The 24,517-nt window shown below is 36.3% G+C and overlaps 1 protein-coding gene across 2 annotated transcripts in view; it reads right to left on the bottom strand.

The window, feature by feature from the left end:
- Positions 1 to 24,517, bottom strand: part of LOC102800471 (uncharacterized) — a 78,774-nt gene that overhangs the window by 32,020 nt on the left and 22,237 nt on the right. For both annotated transcript variants that reach the window (XM_085498401.1, XM_085498405.1), the window contains exons 10-17: positions 17,668 to 17,771; positions 17,395 to 17,538; positions 17,051 to 17,180; positions 16,642 to 16,750; positions 12,968 to 13,107; positions 1,292 to 1,448; positions 333 to 421; positions 8 to 106 (exon numbers count right to left, since the gene is read on the bottom strand). In XM_085498401.1, coding sequence (XP_085354527.1) covers positions 8 to 106; positions 333 to 421; positions 1,292 to 1,448; positions 12,968 to 13,107; positions 16,642 to 16,750; positions 17,051 to 17,180; positions 17,395 to 17,538; positions 17,668 to 17,771 — 972 coding nt within the window. The remainder of the gene's footprint in view (positions 1 to 7; positions 107 to 332; positions 422 to 1,291; positions 1,449 to 12,967; positions 13,108 to 16,641; positions 16,751 to 17,050; positions 17,181 to 17,394; positions 17,539 to 17,667; positions 17,772 to 24,517) is intronic.

Genomic DNA, 24,517 nt, shown 5'->3' on the forward strand with positions numbered 1-24,517 from the left:
TACTTACAGTGTCATGAATCACTTTATGCGTACTGATGGAGTCTTTTAAAGTTTCCATGTCACATCTCAACACATCACCATTCTGCAGACCAACTATAATGTGTCTCTGTGAAGTAAAAATAGAGTAAGTTGTAGTTAGTCTGTGACAGACTCTATTATGAGTCAAAATAGTTGACTTTTAGCTTACATACTAGCAGTGCACATATGAACAGATATAAACAGAACTGAGGTCATAATGGAGGTAGGTAACAATTGACAGAATTCAAAGAGTGCGCTGTGTCAATGTTCCCATTCCAGTACACACACTGAGATATCAATCATGGCCACATTACCTGTGTTCCCAGTAGAGTCAGAGCAGGATGAAAACTGGAAATTAACGGCCCATATACTGCTTTCTGAGATCCACTTTCTGCAAGAGGACCTATAATGAGTCAGAAAAGAAAGTTTACAATACTAAACTTGTCATATACATTGTAATATCCATCGCTAGCGCTATGAGACACACGATGACTAAGGCATGTGATAATCTCTCATTTTCATCCAGAAAACATTGAACAAGCAGCCTGTCGGCTGAGATAGCTCCGCTGTTAGCAATGCACATTGCAATTAAGGAACTGAAGATATCATTAGAAAAAGAACAATATGTATAGTATCAAATCAATCAAACTTGCTGTTTTTAACAAGAATCGAAAAATATCACTTCTCACAAAAATTGACAAAAATATTCATCAAAATTAGATAATTAAAGATATCATCATGAAATGAACAAATCTGAGAGAGGTTCACTTGTAGTACCGGTACCTATATGTATAATATCAAAGCAATTGGACTTGCGGTTTTCAACAAGAAGACAAAAATATCACTTTTTACCAAAAATTACAAAAATATTCACCAAAATTAGAGAATAATTAAAGATATCATCACAAAATAAATAAATCTGAGAGAGGTCCACATGTAGTACCTATATATGTAATATCAAAACAATTGGACTTGCGGTTTTCAGCAAGAAGACAAAAATATCACTTTTTACCAAAAATGACAAAAATATTCATCAAAATTAGAGATTTGAAGATATCATCACGAAATGAACAAATCTAAGAGAGATCTACCCAATGTACATATACACCAAGTATCAAAGCATTCAGGCTTGTTGTTTTCAAGAACATTGACACGGACGACATCGGATAATCACTCATATGATAATATAAGCTCCGCTCGACAAAGTCGACAGCGGAGCTAAAAAAACAATTTGAACAGTGAGATAACGCAGTGCTCTGTCTTTTCAACTTACCCCTCTGAAAGTTGAAGTCATAATTCTGGGCATCCATCACACTTGATTGTGTTAACTGTGTCGGTAATACACCATCGTTCTCTGTACGTATCTCCAATTCTTTCATATTACGCTGTGATATGCCAGCAGCTATCATATTCCATAATACCAATGCACCCTGATTTCAAATAAAGAATTGACAAACAATATGTAAGTGACTTTTTCAGTATGGATGTGATAGTAACAACAATTAAAACCTGAGATCAAATCAAGGCTTCATCTTACATTGCTATCTCAAACTTTTTTGTGGATAGCCCTCATCACACTCACTGTAACATATTTCATCACACTCACTGTAACATATTTCATCACACTGACTGTAACATATTTCAACACACTCACGTAACATATTTCATCACACTCACTGTAACATATCTCATCACACTGACTGTAACATATTTCAACACACTCACTGTAACATATCTCATCACACTCACTGTAACATATTTCAACACACTCACGTAACATATTTCATCACACTCACTGTAACATATCTCATCACACTGACTGTAACATATTTCAACACACTCACTGTAACATATCTCATCACACTCACTGTAACATATTTCAACACACTCACGTAACATATTTCATCACACTCACTGTAACATATCTCATCACACTCTCTGTAATATCTCATCACACTCACTGTAACATATCTCATCACACTGACTGTAACATATCTCATCACACTCACTGTAACATATTTCATCACACTCACTGTAACATATCTCATCACACTCACTGTAACATATTTCATCATACTCACAGTAACATATCTCATCACACTCACTGTAACATATCTCATCACACTGACTGTAACATATCTCAACAAACTCACTGTAACATATCTCATCACACTGACTGTAACATATCTCATCACACTCACTGTAACACATCTCATCACACTGACTGTAACATATCTCAACAAACTCACTGTAACATATCTCATCACACTCACTGTAATATCTCATCACACTGACTGTAACATATCTCATCACACTCACTGTAACATATTTCATCACACTGACTGTAACATATTTCAACACACTCACTGTAATATCTCATCACACTCACTGTAACATATCTCATCACACTCACTGTAATATCTCATCACACTCACTGTAACATATCTCATCACACTGACTGTAACATATCTCATCACACTCACTGTAACATATCTCCTCACAATCTCTGTAACATATTTCATCACACTGACTGTAACATATCTCAACAAACTCACTGTAACATATCTCATCACACTGACTGTAACATATCTCATCACACTGACTGTAACATATCTCATCACACTCACTGTAACATATCTCATCACACTCACTGTAACATATCTCATCACACTGACTGTAACATATCTCATCACACTGACTGTAACATATCTCATCACACTGACTGTAACATATCTCATCACACTCACTGTAACATATCTCATCACACTGACTGTAACATATCTCATCACACTCACTGTAACATATCTCATCACACTCACTGTAACGTATCTCATCACACTCACTGTAACATATCTCATCACACTGACTGTAACATATCTTATCACACTGACTGTAACATATCTCATCACACTGACTGTAACATATCTCATCACACTCACTGTAACATATCTCATCACACTCACTGTAACATATCTCATCACACTCACTGTAACATATCTCATCACACTGACTGTAACATATCTCAACAAACTCACTGTAACATATCTCATCACACTGACTGTAACATATCTCATCACACTCACTGTAACATATTTCATCATACTCACAGTAATATCTCATCACACTCACTGTAACATATCTCATCACACTGACTGTAACATATCTCATCACACTCACTGTAACATATCTCATCACACTCATTGTAACATATCTCATCACACTCACTGTAACATATCTCATCACACTGACTGTAACATATCTCATCACACTGACTGTAACATATCTCATCACACTCACTGTAACATATCTCATCACACTGACTGTAACATATCTCATCACACTCACTGTAACATATCTCATTACACTGACTGTAACATATCTCATCACACTGACTGTAACATATCTCATCACACTGACTGTAACATATCTCATCACACTGACTGTAACATATCTCATCACACTGACTGTAACATATCTCATCACACTCATTGTAACATATCTCATCACACTCACTGTAACATATCTCATCACACTGACTGTAACATATCTCATCACACTGACTGTAACATATCTCATCACACTCACTGTAACATATCTCATCACACTGACTGTAACATATCTCATCACACTCACTGTAACATATCTCATTACACTGACTGTAACATATCTCATCACACTGACTGTAACATATCTCATCACACTGACTGTAACATATCTCATCACACTGACTGTAACATATCTCATCACACTGACTGTAACATATCTCATCACACTCACTGTAACATATCTCATCACACTGACTGTAACATATCTCATCACACTCACTGTAACATATCTCATCACACTGACTGTAACATATCTCATCACACTGACTGTAACATATCTCATCACACTCACTGTAACATATCTCATCACACTGACTGTAACATATCTCATCACACTGACTGTAACATATCTCATCACACTGACTGTAACATATCTTATCACACTGACTGTAACATATCTCATCACACTGACTGTAACATATCTCATCACACTCACTGTAACATATCTCATCACACTCACTGTAACATATCTCATCACACTCACTGTAACATATCTCATCACACTGACTGTAACATATCTCAACAAACTCACTGTAACATATCTCATCACACTGACTGTAACATATCTCATCACACTCACTGTAACACATCTCATCACACTGACTGTAACATATCTCAACAAACTCACTGTAACATATCTCATCACACTCACTGTAATATCTCATCACACTGACTGTAACATATCTCATCACACTCACTGTAACATATTTCATCACACTGACTGTAACATATTTCAACACACTCACTGTAATATCTCATCACACTCACTGTAACATATCTCATCACACTCACTGTAATATCTCATCACACTCACTGTAACATATCTCATCACACTGACTGTAACATATCTCATCACACTCACTGTAACATATCTCCTCACAATCTCTGTAACATATTTCATCACACTGACTGTAACATATCTCAACAAACTCACTGTAACATATCTCATCACACTGACTGTAACATATCTCATCACACTGACTGTAACATATCTCATCACACTCACTGTAACATATCTCATCACACTCACTGTAACATATCTCATCACACTCACTGTAACATATCTCATCACACTGACTGTAACATATCTCATCACACTGACTGTAACATATCTCATCACACTCACTGTAACATATCTCATCACACTGACTGTAACATATCTCATCACACTCACTGTAACATATCTCATCACACTCACTGTAACGTATCTCATCACACTCACTGTAACATATCTCATCACACTGACTGTAACATATCTTATCACACTGACTGTAACATATCTCATCACACTCACTGTAACATATCTCATCACACTCACTGTAACATATCTCATCACACTCACTGTAACATATCTCATCACACTGACTGTAACATATCTCATCACACTGACTGTAACATATCTCAACAAACTCACTGTAACATATCTCATCACACTGACTGTAACATATCTCATCACACTCACTGTAACATATTTCATCATACTCACAGTAATATCTCATCACACTCACTGTAACATATCTCATCACACTGACTGTAACATATCTCATCACACTCACTGTAACATATCTCATCACACTCATTGTAACATATCTCATCACACTCACTGTAACATATCTCATCACACTGACTGTAACATATCTCATCACACTGACTGTAACATATCTCATCACACTCACTGTAACATATCTCATCACACTGACTAACATATCTCATCACACTCACTGTAACATATCTCATTACACTGACTGTAACATATCTCATCACACTGACTGTAACATATCTCATCACACTGACTGTAACATATCTCATCACACTGACTGTAACATATCTCATCACACTCACTGTAACATATCTTATCACACTGACTGTAACATATCTCATCACACTCACTGTAACATATCTCATCACACTGACTGTAACATATCTCATCACACTGACTGTAACATATCTCATCACACTCACTGTAACATATCTCATCACACTGACTGTAACATATCTCATCACACTGACTGTAACATATCTCATCACACTCACTGTAACGTATCTCATCACACTCACTGTAACATATCTCATCACACTGACTGTAACATATCTTATCACACTGACTGTAACATATCTCATCACACTGACTGTAACATATCTCATCACACTCACTGTAACATATCTCATCACACTCACTGTAACATATCTCATCACACTGACTGTAACATATCTCATCACACTGACTGTAACATATCTCAACAAACTCACTGTAACATATCTCATCACACTGACTGTAACATATCTCATCACACTCACTGTAACATATTTCATCATACTCACAGTAATATCTCATCACACTCACTGTAACATATCTCATCACACTGACTGTAACATATCTCATCACACTCACTGTAACATATCTCATCACACTCATTGTAACATATCTCATCACACTCACTGTAACATATCTCATCACACTGACTGTAACATATCTCATCACACTGACTGTAACATATCTCATCACACTCACTGTAACATATCTCATCACACTGACTGTAACATATCTCATCACACTGACTGTAACATATCTCATCACACTCACTGTAACATATCTCATCACACTGACTGTAACATATCTCATCACACTAACTGTAACATATCTCATCACACTGACTGTAACATATCTTATCACACTGACTGTAACATATCTCATCACACTGACTGTAACATATCTCATCACACTCACTGTAACATATCTCATCACACTCACTGTAACATATCTCATCACACTCACTGTAACATATCTCATCACACTGACTGTAACATATCTCATCACACTCACTGTAACATATCTCATCACACTGACTGTAACATATCTCATCACACTCACTGTAACATATTTCATCATACTCACAGTAATATCTCATCACACTCACTGTAACATATCTCATCACACTGACTGTAACATATCTCATCACACTCATTGTAACATATCTCATCACACTCATTGTAACATATCTCATCACACTCACTGTAACATATCTCATCACACTCACTGTAACATATCTCATCACACTCATTGTAACATATCTCATCACACTCACTGTAACATATCTCATCACACTGACTGTAACATATCTCATCACACTGACTGTAACATATCTCATCACACTCACTGTAACATATCTCATCACACTGACTGTAACATATCTCATCACACTCACTGTAACATATCTCATCACACTCACTGTAACATATCTCATCACACTCACTGTAACATATCTCATCACACTGACTGTAACATATCTCATCACACTGACTGTAACATATCTCATCACACTCACTGTAACATATCTCATCACACTGACTGTAACATATCTCATCACACTGACTGTAACATATCTCATCACACTCACTGTAACATATCTCATCACACTCACTGTAACATATCTCATCACACTCACTGTAAAATATCTCATCACACTCACTGTAACATATCTCATCACACTCACTAACATATCACAAAAGTGAATAACTACTCATCAGAAACTTTGTCCTTCTCTAGCACAAATAAATAAATATTATTTTCTTTGCTCTGCTGCTCACATTTTGTGAAGTAATGTAACGCATCTCCCTCTGAATTGCAATTACAATCAAAGAAAGCTTAGAAAGAACTCCTGTGTGCTGAGAGTATTGGAGACAAAAAATTACAAATTATTATGCTAATTATGGAAATAATAGATTTTAACCAAAAACTAATCAGGTTTGCACATTGACCTAGAGCATCTATGTACCAAGTTTTATCAAAATTGAATAATTAGTACTGTATATATCAGTGTGAAAGCTTAAAATTGATTTAATTATGCAAATCAGGTAATTAATATGTACAGATTTTAAACCCAAATTAATCAGGTCTGTCTATTGTCTAAGAGCATTTATGTACCAAATGTTATTGAGATGTGATGATTAGTATTTGAGATATCAGTAAATTTGAAAATTGATTATAGTTATGCAAATTAGATAATTATTTACCCCAAAACTAAATCAGGTCTCTGCATAGTCCAACAGGATTTATGTCCCAAGTTTCAGTGAAATGTGATGATTAGTAGTTGAGATATCAGTGGAAAAGCTGAAAATTAACTAATTATGCAAAATAGGTGATTAATATGCACAAATATTCACTCCAAAACAATGAATCTCTGCATAGTCCTAGAGTATCTATGTTCAAAGTTTCATTAGAATGTGATGATTACTACTTGAGATATCAAAAGCTAAAAATTAATTAATTATGCAAATTAGGTAATTAATAAGTACTGATATTACCCTAAAAACTATCAGGTCTGTGCAGTGTTCTATGACATATATTTACCAAGTTTCATTGAAATATGATGATTAGTACTTGAGATATCAGTGGGAAAGCTGAAAATTGACTTATCATTATGTAAATTAGCTAATTAATATGCACAGATTTTTACCTAAAACTAATCAAATCTGTGCATTAGTTCAGAGCATCTATGTACCAAGTTTCATCAAAATCCAAAAACTGGTTCTTTAGATATCAGTTGAACAATCATGGAACAGCTAAAAATTAGCTAATTATCATGCAAATTAGGTAATTATCTATGTACCATCATTGAAATTTGATTAGTGGTTCTTGAGATAATGGTGGAACAAAAAAAGTGACATACATACATGCATGCAGACAGGGTAGCTGCAAAGACTCCCTTTTGTGCTTCGCACATAGGAGTCAAAAATGACAAATTCTGTCACCACTATTTTCAATCCCCATGTGTAGGCAAATGGGATGAAGTTTCCAGTGATCAAGATAAATGTTTTGCAGAACACCTCTAAAATGATACAGAGTTCCAGTGTCATCTGAGTCTATGACAGTTATTTTTTAGTTAAGTTCTTAATAAATGCAAACCATACATGTAGATCATAGAAATTATTTTTACAGTTGTCAAAAACTGCAGCTAGTAGCGAATTGGATATTCAACAATCTAGCCTTTTATAATATTTGATAGTTGCTTTACAGATATCCAAAATAAGTGGACGCCATAATTTACTTCTGCATGCTATATTTCTGTGTACATGAAGAGTTCTTTTACAATGTGCTATACACATTTGATGATGGTCAATGAGTATCAATCTCTACAAAATGTTTCCCTCTGAAAGATTTTGACAATGAACAATAAAAAATGACAATTAAGTTCAAAACCAAATCCTTCAATTTTTACTACAGAAACTTAATCCACACTTTCCATGCATAATATCAGTTCTTGTAGAAGTTCAGAAAATCCTTTATTTACCGCCACCCCCCAGTGGGCAAATCATGTTTGAACACTGCCCTCAGAGATTTGAATAATATTGGTGTAACGCAATGGTACTACGTTAGTGGCGTTCACGTTTGAGATCTCGGCACGTGCCGAGACTCGGGACCGAGTCTGCACGTGCCGAAAATTGTGTGTGAACGGTCGGGACTGAGTCGGCACGTGCCGAAAAGAACTCGATCTCAGTCTCGATAGATGCTTGGGACCGAAACTCAGCACGTGCCGAGATTTGCTGCCTGAACGGTCGGCACGAGCCGAAATCACGCCCTGGGTGGTAAATTTAAGAAAAACATAAGTATGAAATGACGATGACAGGAAATTCAGATATACTAGTATATGGTCGGATGCTGTAGTAATGAATGCAAACCGTCGTCAGCGACGCATATTTATATGCTGCTGCAACCTCTATTTTCGTGCACATTTTACATTGACATGAAAAAAATAATTGTGTTTCCAATCTTCTCTGCCGTTCACGTGCACAATGGCTCGTAATAAACATCATTGCAACAAATGGATATAATTTCACTATAACAATTATTATTATCGTCATATGCGTATCATTTTCCATGTTTGGGCCAACAGATTGACGAATGAGAGCGTGATTTCGACACGAGCCCAGTTGGTCCTAAGTGGGTCCTCAATAACGTGAACACAACTGCTGTAATCCCTCTGCAAACACAACGGATTAAAAATTTCGGCACGTGCCGAGATCCCGTTACGTGAACGTAGTGTATGTACAACTTTCCTTAACTTAACACTTTAATAATCCTATAAAGTGTAAAACCAATCTGATTAAAATCTGATGTAGTGTATGGGCTTTAATTATTTTGGCTATAAACTTATTTTAATTTTATTTTTTATTACTTTTGTTATTATTGCCTTTTTATTTTATTATTTTACTTTGATTTTGATTTTGTTATTTTTTTAATTCCGCCCTACATACATCTGACCCGATGCCTATGTTATGAGATCTCAACAAGACCCACTATCAACGATTTTAGTCAACGAATCACAGACCTCCTTTTATTGCGCACATTATGACGTCACCGGGCAGAGTCAGGTGGCAAACACACTCAAATAAAATGGCAGATTATACCGACGTCTTTTTCCAGTCGCTTGTCCTGGAGACGGGTGATGTTTTGTTGACAATCGGGCCAACATCATCTACGGTATTGAAGCCGTAGCTGTAAATAATCATCAAATTGTATCAACATTTTGTACATTATACAATAACTCTTTATTAAGGATGCGGTAGAGTTATCATGCTCTAAAAAGTAAAAACTGTTTTCATGGGGAAAAGTGTTTTGAAGCATAGCAAATTATATATTTTCTTGAAGCCCTTGTTCCTGGCTTTTTGAAAAAAATGATCTGCGACATGTACCACGAATTAGTCACGTGATTACTAAGTAAACATAGAGGTGTTATTTTGAATAAAAATGAGTTTTGTATAAAAACCGTAGGAGGAGTTATCAAAAAATGCTTCAAGGGTTTTATTCTGTGCCAATACGTTATCAATGTGTGTGAATTTCATGAAAGTAGGTCAATTTCTGACGACGCAAAACTCACTTGAATGACCTCTATGGCGTAAGATTTCTTCTGTCTGAAAACGCCCAAAAACAAAACATTTGTCACATTGTGCTAATTTTGGACATTTAAAGCATCAGATTAACCGATTTTTACAACAAAACACATATCATGGAGTCACTTAATAGCCTTGCAGTATTAAAATCTAAAACTATAAAGTGTTGGGCTCGTATTCCTCCAAAAAGAAGCGAAGTTGTTACAGTACACAGCGGCCCGGCATAACGTTGAACAGTTAGAGAGATAAATGACGTCATCTCATTATATATTTAAATCATGTTTACTCACAAAGCGTGGTCTGTATAACAAACGCTTGCCTAGTAACCGGAGAAAGAGGTCGACATGCCTAAACGCCAACCCCTAGTGCTAGTTAACTCAACAACATCCGACGTTATGTCTTGTTCTAGCTGACACTCGGCTTCCACCACAACTTCGGAAACAGCGTTCTTGTACAGACCTTTGTGGATGGGTGGCCCGGCGGCAATCCCACATAAGACACTAGTTTTTTCAAACCTCGCCGACCTCTCACAACTGCTCGTCCGACCAATACAGATTTTCAGTTGATATTAAATTGTCTGCCCGACTTTTTGGAAGATGGAAATTGATCATGTTTTGCTGACGAAATTTTACCTTCTTGGTTTGAATACTCAAACTTGAAGTGTGAACCCCATTGTACTGTTGGCAATGCGCTTCTGTAGGTAAAGTTTCGCTTCTTCTAAACTGCGTTTTGAGTTTTTCCTTGGGGGCCTCTTTTTTGTGTCATAATAAATCTTCGAAACAACAAAAAAGATGTAGCAGTCGTAGTAGAACTAGAGATTTCGTTTCGGTTTGTTCGCAGTGATTGATCAGGAGCCGGAGTAGCCCTGAGTACAGTCCTGTAGGTTGGACTCCTTCCGCTGATCATTCGGCCCCACAGTCCTGAGAAGTCGCATAGACCGAGGATTCGACATTGTTGTGAAGGAATGCATCGGGCGATTTAAGAGGCATTCAGCTTTGCAGTTAAAAATTAAGCAGGTCGATACTACGCAAAATTACATAAGAGTTCCCCCTAGGGTCGATCAAATCGGCATTTTCCAACGTCAACCAAAAATATACGCTGCCATCTTGTTCTTTATTTATTAACAAAACGTTGTTTCGTTGCGTAAAACTAGCTTTCGCCAACGTTCCAGACTTGTAGGTTCATTTTTCGGCCACAAAAAAAGTATTTGTGATCGCTAGATTGGTCGATAGATGTTTTAGCTGGTTACAATCATGAAAACTGCAGAACGGTTTTCTGCCATAAATTTGTAGGTGGGTGTTGAATCCTCGGTCTATGCAACTTCTCAGGACTATGGGGGCCGAAGGATCAGCGGAAGAAGGCCAAACTACAGGACTGTACTCAGGGCTAAAGCCATAGTTGATATGACCGCGTCGTCTTCAGTGTGCACTGTTTCCGTTGTGAAAGGATTATGCAAATTACGCAATAAGTCAATGTTATTGTTTGCGTCCAGCCTTTTATCTCAAAAACAAAGTGTACAGTACCCCGTTATACAAGTAGTTTTTCTTATTTTTAAAAAAAAAGGTATTCTAGATGTGTTTCAGTTTAATTTTTGATAAAATTATGAGTCCAATAACTTTACAAAAGTAATAACTCTTCATTAACAAAAAAAAAGCAAAATTCACGAAAATAACTCTACCACATCCTTAAAGTAATTGAGCCGATTTGGACTGGAATAAAATATTTTTTATTTGGAACACATCGCAATTGATCAGGAAATATTTGTTTGCTCCAATTTTCTGCGTCTATGCCGTGGGCCGGTAGCCGTTATAAAATTTAAAATCAGTTTGCATTGTTTACTATAGCTGTTTACAGTGTTCTAATCATTACGATTTACTTATTTTTTGCTTCCAGATAATTATGCTCAGTGTTTGGTTGAAGCGATGACTGAATAAACAAACCTTGGCTGGCGAAGATGTATCAGGAAGTGTACACATTTGTTGGAAGTGAAAAAAATATTCAATGTAATGACAAAAATTGTAAAATGCTGTGGAATTTCTTTTGTAAATAAATAAAAATATACTAGCAATTTTCTATTAATTGTTTATTCATGTGGGCAAAATATCGTGTACAGAAAGATTGCCCATAGAGTATCACTACACTGAAAAGTAAGCAACCGACAGCCTGTATAAAAAGGGGGCTGTGATTGGCTGTTAGTTACGCGAGATTTGAACGGGACTTACATAGGCGTCGGATCAGATGTATGTAGGGCGGAATTAAAAAAAATCACAAAATCCAAATCAAAGTAAAATAAAAAAGCATTAATAGTAACAAATATAATAAAAAATAAAATTAAAATAAGTTTATAGCCAAAATAATTAAAGCCCATACACTACATCAGATTTTAATCAGATTGGTGTAAAACATGTTTGCAAGACTCTTTTGGCAGAATAAATGACTCCAATGTGACTTACAGATTCATTGAGTGTGATAAGTTGCAATGCATCCATACTCCATACAATGTTTATCACTGGATCACCAGATGTACCTTCATTGTGGATGAGTCTGATAACACGGGGTGGATCATACCATAAATCATATACAAATATATCACCTATGAAATAAACATTGAATGCATGATTACTGTATTTGCTCTATTAGTATCACATGTGCTTACCTAAGTACAAGTCACTATACAAACAACCTGCTTTACAATAAATGCAATTTTTGGGTTATGTGTAATTCTATTAGTACAAATACGGTATGTATACTCCTTCCAAAAAGAGGAAAATAAAGAAAGGTTATCATAGCCAGAGATGTTTCTCATCAGAGTTGAGTTCAGAATTTATTTTATGAGGCATTATTTCTCGTAATCTTATCTTTTTACATCCTCAAATATCCAATTTCCTATCAGTTTATAGCAATATATATACAAATGAATAGACTTTTGATTTACTGTATACATGTAGAAGCAAAGAGTTGACATTGTGTACATGTACCATAATCCTTGGCACTTGCTTGCACTTTCACACCAGCTGTGATGCCGTTAATATTAGGCGTCTCAAACTGTAGTCTGATATATACAAGCAGCCTCTCGACTGAGAAGCTCTGCTGTTAGAAACGCACATTTAAATTGAAGAACAAATCTGAGAGAGGTTCACCTGTATGTATAATATCAACGCAATCAGTCTTGTGGTTTTCAACATAAAGTCGAAAATATCACTTTTTACCAAAAATGACAAAAATAATTATCAAAATTAGAGAATTGAAGATATCATCATGAAATGAACAAATCTGAGAGAGGTCTACCTATATTTCCTATGTATAATATCAAAGCAATCAGACTTGCGGTTTTCAACAAGAAGTTAAAAATATCACTTTTTACCAAAAATACAAAGATAATAATCAAAATTAGAGAATTAAAGATATCATCATGAAATGAACAAATCTGAGAGAGGTCAACAGCGGAGCTAATAATTTATAACATAAACTAACTATAGAAACTCTTTTCCATTAAAAATATTGATTAAATAGCAAAGGTGAGTATAAAGTCCTGAAATGATGCAATAATATATGAAAATATTTTGTGGTGTATGAAATTTAGGTGGGAACAATTCTGATCAAAAAATGGGCAAGAACAATGAAGTCGTCATAATTACATTAGAAAAATTAATTAATATTCATGTTTCTCAAATAATACTAATAATAATGTACTTTAACATATCGTTGATTACACTTATCCAATTGACAGATCTTAGAAAGCATTTACTAACATCTGGTTCTTATTATCAGCACTATAAATGTCTTCACTCTGTTCACTTATTTTTTTTTTTTACCTCTAACAAATATTTAATTTCAGAAAATATTATATTGCACCAAAATCAAACTTGGCCAAGATCCCAAACTAATCCCAAACTAATCCCAAACTAATCCCAAACAAAGTTAGATAAAAATTGTTTGAGTTTTAACCACATGAGATAGTGTTATGACAAAATCAATGACAACAAAAAGGACATTTTTCCCGATATACCTTGACCTTTATCTATGATGATACAGATAAGGTGAAAATTGTATCAAAATAAACAGTCAACTGCGTACATGCCAACCAGTCACTGTGCACGTCCATTCAAAATGGAAACAAGTGTGATGACCAATAGATGACATCACCTACCATGTACACTGCCAACAACAGATATCAACTACAACATACACTGCCTGGAATACACTGCCTGATAACAGATGACATTACCTGCCATATACCCATCTAAAACAATAGATATCACCTACAATATACCCCATATATTTAACAATAGTTATCACCTACAATATACCCCATCTATATAACAATAGATATCACCTACAATATACCCCATCTATATAACAATAGATATCACCTACAATATACCCCATCTATAACAATAGATATCACCTAACATATACTCCATCTATAACAATATATGATATCACCTACCATATACCCCATCTATAACAATATATATTACCTACCATATACCCCATCTACAACAATATATGATATCACCTGCCATATACCCCATCTATAACAATAGATATTACCTACCATATACCCCATCTATAACAATATATGATATCACCTATCATATACCCCATCTATAACAATATATGATATCTCCTGCCATATACCCCATCTATAACAATATATGATATCACCTGTCATATACCCCCATCTATAACAATATATATCACCTGTCATATACCCCCATCTATAACAATATATGATATCACCTACCATATACCCCCATCTATATAACAATAGATATCACCTACAATATACCCCATCTATATAACAATAGATATCACCTACAATATACCCCATCTATATAACAATAGATATCACCTACAATATACCCCATCTATATAACAATAGATATCACCTAAAATATACCCCTTCTCTATAACAATAGATATCACCTACAATATACCCCATCTATATAACAATAGATATCACCTAAAATATACCCCTTCTATATAACAATAGATATCACCTACAATATACCCCATCTATATAACAATAGATATCACCTACAATATACCCCATCTATAACAATAGATATCACCTAACATATACTCCATCTATAACAATATATGATATCACCTACCATATACCCCATCTATAACAAAAATATATCAGTCATATACCCCCATCTATAACACTATATGATATCACCTACCATATACCCCTATCTATAACAATATATATCCCCTACCATATACCCCATCTATAACAATATATGATATCATCTACCATATACCCCATCTACAACAATATATGATATCACCTGTCATATACCCCATCTATAACAATATATATCTCCTGCCATATACCCCCATCTATAACAATATATGATATCTCCTGCCACATACCCCCATCTATAACAATATATGATATCACCTGTCATATACCCCCATCTATAACAATATATGATATCACCTACCATATGCCTCCATCTATAACAATATATATCCCCTACCATATACCCCATCTATAACAATATATGATATCATCTACCATATACCCCATCTACAACAATATATGATATCACCTGTCATATACCCCATCTATAACAATATATGATATCTCCTGCCATATACCCCATCCATAACAATATATGATATCACCTGTCATATACCCCCATCTATAACAATATATATCACCTGTCATATACCCTCATCTATAACAATATATGATATCACCTGCCATATACCCCCATCTATAACAATATCTATCACCTACCATAGACCCCATATATAACAATATATGATATCACCTGTCATATACCCCCATCCATAACAATATATATCACCTGTCATATACCCCCATCTATAACAATATCTATCACCTACCATATACCCCATATATAACAGTATATATCACCTCCCATATATACCATCTATAACAATATATGATATCAGCTAACATATACCCTCATATATAACAATAGATGATGTCAGCTAACATATACCCCATCTATAACAATATATGATATCAGCTAACATATACCCTCAACTATAACAATAGATGATATCAGCTAACATATACCCCATCTATAACAATAGATGATATCAGCTAACATATACCCCATGTATAACAATAGATGATATCACCTACCATGTACACTACCAAGTGCCAACAGACGATGGTTTGGTGACAAAGCTGTGCTTTCCACTCCTTCAATTTTACGGCTTACTCGAATATCACTTGGTACAGTGTACATTTCCTATAATAAAAGAAAGAGAATATACTCAGACTACTACTGAACAGACTGGCAACACATCATTGTCTTTCATCTAATGCATGCCATGTATGTCCAGTAAAAATCTGGATTAAATATGCACAATCTTTTCCTTGTATGGCAAAAGTGTGTATAAAAGTCATGCAATAATACTCCCGGTATATTCAAACATTTTGTGTAAAACATACTGGCTAAAATTTGGGTATAAACAATTCTGACCAAAAACCAAAGTCATGAATAAACCTCTAAAATTGTAGGATGTGAAAGGTGAGCAGACATACTTACTTGCCAGTACAGAGCCTCTTGCTGTCTGTACAATTGGAAAGCACTGGATAAAGAACTATTGGGTCGTAGATGGTAAGGTGCAATGTCATGAAACTGTAATATTTTGACATCAGGACCATCTTTCTGCTCTCTGAAAATACAAACAATTACCTCTAGATAAATGAAGGTTGTCTGAAAGATTAATCTGTATGTATATGTGACTTGTTTAATTATTTCAATCCAAAATGTCTCCATCAATATTTTAGCTGAATTTTTAACTATTGCTTTACCAGTAAAACCTCATAGACATGCGTCAACAATGACAATGACTCAAAATAGTATCCCTTGTAACTCTTTCTACTTACACTTCAGATGTGGGAGGTGATGGTTCTTGCTGTTGAGGGGGTGGTTGTTGTGACGGCTTCTGTTGTTGTTGAATGGGTTGTGATGGTTCAGCCACTTTCTTTCCTAGATAATGCAGAGATTGTGTATGTGCCCATATGTCTTTTCTGGTACAATAAATTAAAAGAATTAATTAGTTACTGAAAATTAAAAACAATTTAGCTGGTAGTAGGGTAATGAACAATAAAGTTGTCTAGGTTTGTAATCAATAAGATCCTAAAAATGTTACTATTTACCTTTTTTCATCTCTTTCTTTGCGATAACTCCCATGAGTTTTTGTAATCATATGATAGGCCGGATCACTGGTATTCCTACCCTTAGGGTCACCAATTGCAATAGACTAGATAGGAATAAAATAGATGAATAGCTCTTCCTACATGTAATCATATGATAGGCCGGATGACTGGTATTCCTACCCTTAGGGTCACCAATTGCAATAGACTAGATAGGAATAAAATAGATGAATAGCTCTTCCTACATGTAATCATATGATAGGCCGGATGACTGGTATTCCTACCCTTAGGGTCACCAATTGCAATAGACTAGATAGGAATAAAATAGATGAATAGCTCTTCCTACATGTAATCATATGATAGGCCGGATGACTGGTATTCCTACCCTTAGGGTCACCAATTGCAATAGACTAGATAGGAATAAAATAGATGAATAGCTCTTCCTACATGTAATCATATGATAGGCCGGATCACTGGTATTCCTACCCTTAGGGTCACCAATTGCAATAGACTAGATAGGAATAAAATAGATGAATAGCTCTTCCTACATGTAATCATATGATAGGCCGGATGACTGGTATTCCTACCCTTAGGGTCACCAATTGCAATAGACTAGATAGGAATAAAATAGATGAATAGCTCTTCCTACATGTAATCATATGATAGGCCGGATGACTGGTATTCCTACCCTTAGGGTCACCAATTGCAATAGACTAGATAGGAATAAAATAGATGAATAGCTCTTCCTACATGTAATCATATGATAGGCCGGATCACTGGTATTCCTACCCTTAGGGTCACCAATTGCAATAGACTAGATAGGAATAAAATAGATGAATCACTCTTCCTACATGTAATCATATGATAGGCCGGATGACTGGTATTCCTACCCTTAGGGTCACCAATTGCAATAGACTAGATAGGAATAAAATAGATGAATAGCTCTTCCTACATGTAATCATATGATAGGCCGGATCACTGGTATTCCTACCCTTAGGGTCACCAATTGCAATAGACTAGATAGGAATAAAATAGATGAATAGCTCTTCCTACATGTAATCATATGATAGGCCGGATCACTGGTATTCCTACCCTTAGGGTCACCAATTGCAATAGACTAGATAGGAATAAAATAGATGAATAGCTCTTCCTACATGTAATCATATGATAGGCCGGATGACTGGTATTCCTACCCTTAGGGTCACCAATTGCAATAGACTAGATAGGAATAAAATAGATGAATAGCTCTTCCTACATGTAATCATATGATAGGCCGGATGACTGGTATTCCTACCCTTAGGGTCACCAATTGCAATAGACTAGATAGGAATAAAATAGATGAATAGCTCTTCCTACATGTAATCATATGATAGGCCGGATCACTGGTATTCCTACCCTTAGGGTCACCAATTGCAATAGACTAGATAGGAATAAAATAGATGAATAGCTCTTCCTACATGTAATCATATGATAGGCCGGATGACTGGTATTCCTACCCTTAGGGTCACCAATTGCAATAGACTAGATAGGAATAAAATAGATGAATAGCTCTTCCTACATGTAATCATATGATAGGCCGGATCACTGGTATTCCTACCCTTAGGGTCACCAATTGCAATAGACTAGATAGGAATAAAATAGATGAATAGCTCTTCCTACATGTAATCATATGATAGGCCGGATGACTGGTATTCCTACCCTTAGGGTCACCAATTGCAATAGACTAGATAGGAATAAAATAGATGAATAGCTCTTCCTACATGTAATCATATGATAGGCCGGATCACTGGTATTCCTACCCTTAGGGTCACCAATTGCAATAGACTAGATAGGAATAAAATAGATGAATAGCTCTTCCTACATGTAATCATATGATAGGCCGGATCACTGGTATTCCTACCCTTAGGGTCACCAATTGCAATAGACTAGATAGGAATAAAATAGATGAATAGCTCTTCCTACATGTAATCATATGATAGGCTGGATCACTGGTATTCCTACCCTTAGGGTCACCAATTGCAATAGACTAGATAGGAATAAAATAGATGAATAGCTCTTCCTACATGTAATCATATGATAGGCCGGATGACTGGTATTCCTACCCTTAGGGTCACCAATTGCAATAGACTAGATAGGAATAAAATAGATGAATAGCTCTTCCTACATGTAATCATATGATAGGCCGGATGACTGGTATTCCTACCCTTAGGGTCACCAATTGCAATAGACTAGATAGGAATAAAATAGATGAATAGCTCTTCCTACATGTAATCATATGATAGGCCGGATCACTGGTATTCCTACCCTTAGGGTCACCAATTGCAATAGACTAGATAGGAATAAAATAGATGAATAGCTCTTCCTACATGTAATCATATGATAGGCCGGATGACTGGTATTCCTACCCTTAGGGTCACCAATTGCAATAGACTAGATAGGAATAAAATAGATGAATAGCTCTTCCTACATGTAATCATATGATAGGCCGGATCACTGGTATTCCTACCCTTAGGGTCACCAATTGCAATAGACTAGATAGGAATAAAATAGATGAATCACTCTTCCTACATGTAATCATATGATAGGCCGGATGACTGGTATTCCTACCCTTAGGGTCACCAATTGCAATAGACTAGATAGGAATAAAATAGATGAATAGCTCTTCCTACATGTAATCATATGATAGGCCGGATCACTGGTATTCCTACCCTTAGGGTCACCAATTGCAATAGACTAGATAGGAATAAAATAGATGAATAGCTCTTCCTACATGTAATCATATGATAGGCCGGATCACTGGTATTCCTACCCTTAGGGTCACCAATTGCAATAGACTAGATAGGAATAAAATAGATGAATAGCTCTTCCTACATGTAATCATATGATAGGCCGGATGACTGGTATTCCTACCCTTAGGGTCACCAATTGCAATAGACTAGATAGGAATAAAATAGATGAATAGCTCTTCCTACATGTAATCATATGATAGGCCGGATGACTGGTATTCCTACCCTTAGGGTCACCAATTGCAATAGACTAGATAGGAATAAAATAGATGAATAGCTCTTCCTACATGTAATCATATGATAGGCCGGATCACTGGTATTCCTACCCTTAGGGTCACCAATTGCAATAGACTAGATAGGAATAAAATAGATGAATAGCTCTTCCTACATGTAATCATATGATAGGCCGGATGACTGGTATTCCTACCCTTAGGGTCACCAATTGCAATAGACTAGATAGGAATAAAATAGATGAATAGCTCTTCCTACATGTAATCATATGATAGGCCGGATCACTGGTATTCCTACCCTTAGGGTCACCAATTGCAATAGACTAGATAGGAATAAAATAGATGAATAGCTCTTCCTACATGTAATCATATGATAGGCCGGATGACTGGTATTCCTACCCTTAGGGTCACCAATTGCAATAGACTAGATAGGAATAAAATAGATGAATAGCTCTTCCTACATGTAATCATATGATAGGCCGGATCACTGGTATTCCTACCCTTAGGGTTACCCCAGACCATTCGTCCCGGTGTTATCGCTATCGCCACACGAGACTCCAGCTTGTCTCCTATACAATTTGACTGCGCACATCCAGAAAGTAGATGTAGCTGTGATTGGTGGAATACTAATGAGTTGAGTGTCAATCAAACGCCCACGCTATCTTTAGTAAACAAAGTCACGTGACACGCGCCATTTTAGTTTTGATTAGTTCATCGGATCGGAGTGTCGGTGCTCGCCATCCATAAATCAAATCAAAATGATTTCTAAGGAAATTGTCGCGTCAGCAGTGGACAGTGTCTTAAAACACATCGATGGCATCAACTCTATCAAAGAAGAACAATTGTCCGCAATTGAAGCTATGTGTAACAGGAAAGATACTGTCGCTTTTTTGCCGACTGGTTTCGGAAAATCGCTTATTTTCCAAATTCTTCCACTTGTCATCAAAGAACTAGGGTTAGATCCAAACCCAATAATACTGGTAATTTCACCGCTAGTTGCGCTAATTGAGGATCAGGTGAATGCGGCAACGAAACTTGGAGTTAGTTCCAGTACACTGACATCGCTGAGAATGCCGCCGGCGCAATTTTTCACCCAACTCGCGATTCTGTTTTGCAACATTTTATCAATATTCCCTTTGACAAAATCGCCGACAAAAGCACCGCTTTGCTGATCTTTTGTTCTATAATTCTTAATGCAAACACCGACCCTAGTAGTGATTAGTAACGTCGCCTAGTACATATGAACGGTCGTCATTGCAAATCGAACATCCTTTTGAAATTTGGACGTCGGGCAGGCGATTTCAAGGCACCGCACTTAAATATTAGCAACATATTTTTCTGAGCGGTTGTTTATTCTCTTTCAAACGAGACATAAATGTGACGACATAGTCGATCCCTTATCCACCGCTAAGAATGCCGCAATGTTTCGTTCGTTTTGCAACATGCCACAAATCGTCGAAAAAAACACCACTTCGACGGAAGCTTGCGTAATAAGGGGGTTAAAACAAGAAAACAAATGCCATGTTTAATACATATCGACCTGTTTTACTTGCGAAAGATAACGGAACATGAACTCGTTTCGTGCGACTTCGGAACCCGAAGGAACACACCAACAACGTTGAATTTACCCGCTATCTTCCAAATATGGTATATTAATTTATTCAGTTGTTTATTTAGAGTGACGTCCGCGGTCGAATGCGATTGGCTATCGATGTCAGTGCAAAGGTCATATGAATATTAAAATTAAGTGGGCGGAAGGAAAATTGTATAGGAGACAAGCTGGAGTCTCGTGTGGCGATAGCGATAACACCGGGACGAATGGTCTGGGGTACCTTAGGGTCACCAATTGCAATAGACTAGATAGGAATAAAATAGATGAATAGCTCTTCCTACATGTAATCATATGATAGGCCGGATGACTGGTATTCCTACCCTTAGGGTCACCAATTGCAAGAGACTAGATAGGAATAAAATAGATGAATAGCTCTTCCTACATGTAATCATATGATAGGCCGGATGACTGGTATTCCTACCCTTAGGGTCACCAATTGCAATAGACTAGATAGGAATAAAATAGATGAATAGCTCTTCCTACATGTAATCATATGATAGGCCGGATGACTGGTATTCCTACCCTTAGGGTCACCAATTGCAATAGACTAGATAGGAATAAAATAGATGAATAGCTCTTCCTACATGTAATCATATGATAGGCCGGATGACTGGTATTCCTACCCTTAGGGTCACCAATTGCAATAGACTAGATAGGAATAAAATAGATGAATAGCTCTTCCTACATGTAATCATATGATAGGCCGGATCACTGGTATTCCTACCCTTAGGGTCACCAATTGCAATAGACTAGATAGGAATAAAATAGATGAATAGCTCTTCCTACATGTAATCATATGATAGGCCGGATGACTGGTATTCCTACCCTTAGGGTCACCAATTGCAATAGACTAGATAGGAATAAAATAGATGAATAGCTCTTCCTACATGTAATCATATGATAGGCCGGATCACTGGTATTCCTACCCTTAGGGTCACCAATTGCAATAGACTAGATAGGAATAAAATAGATGAATAGCTCTTCCTACATGTAATCATATGATAGGCCGGATCACTGGTATTCCTACCCTTAGGGTCACCAATTGCAATAGACTAGATAGGAATAAAATAGATGAATAGCTCTTCCTACATGTAATCATATGATAGGCCGGATCACTGGTACTCCTACCCTTAGGGTCACCAATTGCAATAGACTAGATAGGAATAAAATAGATGAATAGCTCTTCCTACATGTAATCATATGATAGGCCGGATCACTGGTATTCCTACCCTTAGGGTCACCAATTGCAATAGACTAGATAGGAATAAAATAGATGAATAGCTCTTCCTACATGTAATCATATGATAGGCCGGATCACTGGTATTCCTACCCTTAGGGTCACCAATTGCAATAGACTAGATAGGAATAAAATAGATGAATAGCTCTTCCTACATGTAATCATATGATAGGCCGGATCACTGGTATTCCTACCCTTAGGGTCACCAATTGCAATAGACTAGATAGGAATAAAATAGATGAATAGCTCTTCCTACATGTAATCATATCATAGGTCGGATCACTGGTATTCCTACCCTTAGGGTCACCAATTGCAATAGACTAGATAGGAATAAAATAGATGAATAGCTCTTCCTACATGTAATCATATGATAGGCCGGATCACTGGTATTCCTACCCTTAGGGTCACCAATTGCAATAGACTAGATAGGAATAAAATAGATGAATAGCTCTTCCTACATGTAATCATATGATAGGCCGGATCACTGGTATTCCTACCCTTAGGGTCACCAATTGCAATAGACTAGATAGGAATAAAATAGATGAATAGCTCTTCCTACATGTAATCATATGATAGGCCGGATCACTGGTATTCCTACCCTTAGGGTCACCAATTGCAATAGACTAGATAGGAATAAAATAGATGAATAGCTCTTCCTACATGTAATCATATGATAGGCCGGATCACTGGTATTCCTACCCTTAGGGTCACCAATTGCAATAGACTAGATAGGAATAAAATAGATGAATAGCTCTTCCTACATGTAATCATATGATAGGCCGGATCACTGGTATTCCTACCCTTAGGGTCACCAATTGCAATAGACTAGATAGGAATAAAATAGATGAATAGCTCTTCCTACATGTAATCATATGATAGGCCGGATCACTGGTATTCCTACCCTTAGGGTCACCAATTGCAATAGACTAGATAGGAATAAAATAGATGAATAGCTCTTCCTACATGTAATCATATGATAGGCCGGATC

Source organism: Saccoglossus kowalevskii, chromosome 1 (genome assembly GCF_978046115.1).
Source record: "Saccoglossus kowalevskii chromosome 1, keSacKowa6.1, whole genome shotgun sequence".
Taxonomy (NCBI): domain Eukaryota; kingdom Metazoa; phylum Hemichordata; class Enteropneusta; family Harrimaniidae; genus Saccoglossus; species Saccoglossus kowalevskii.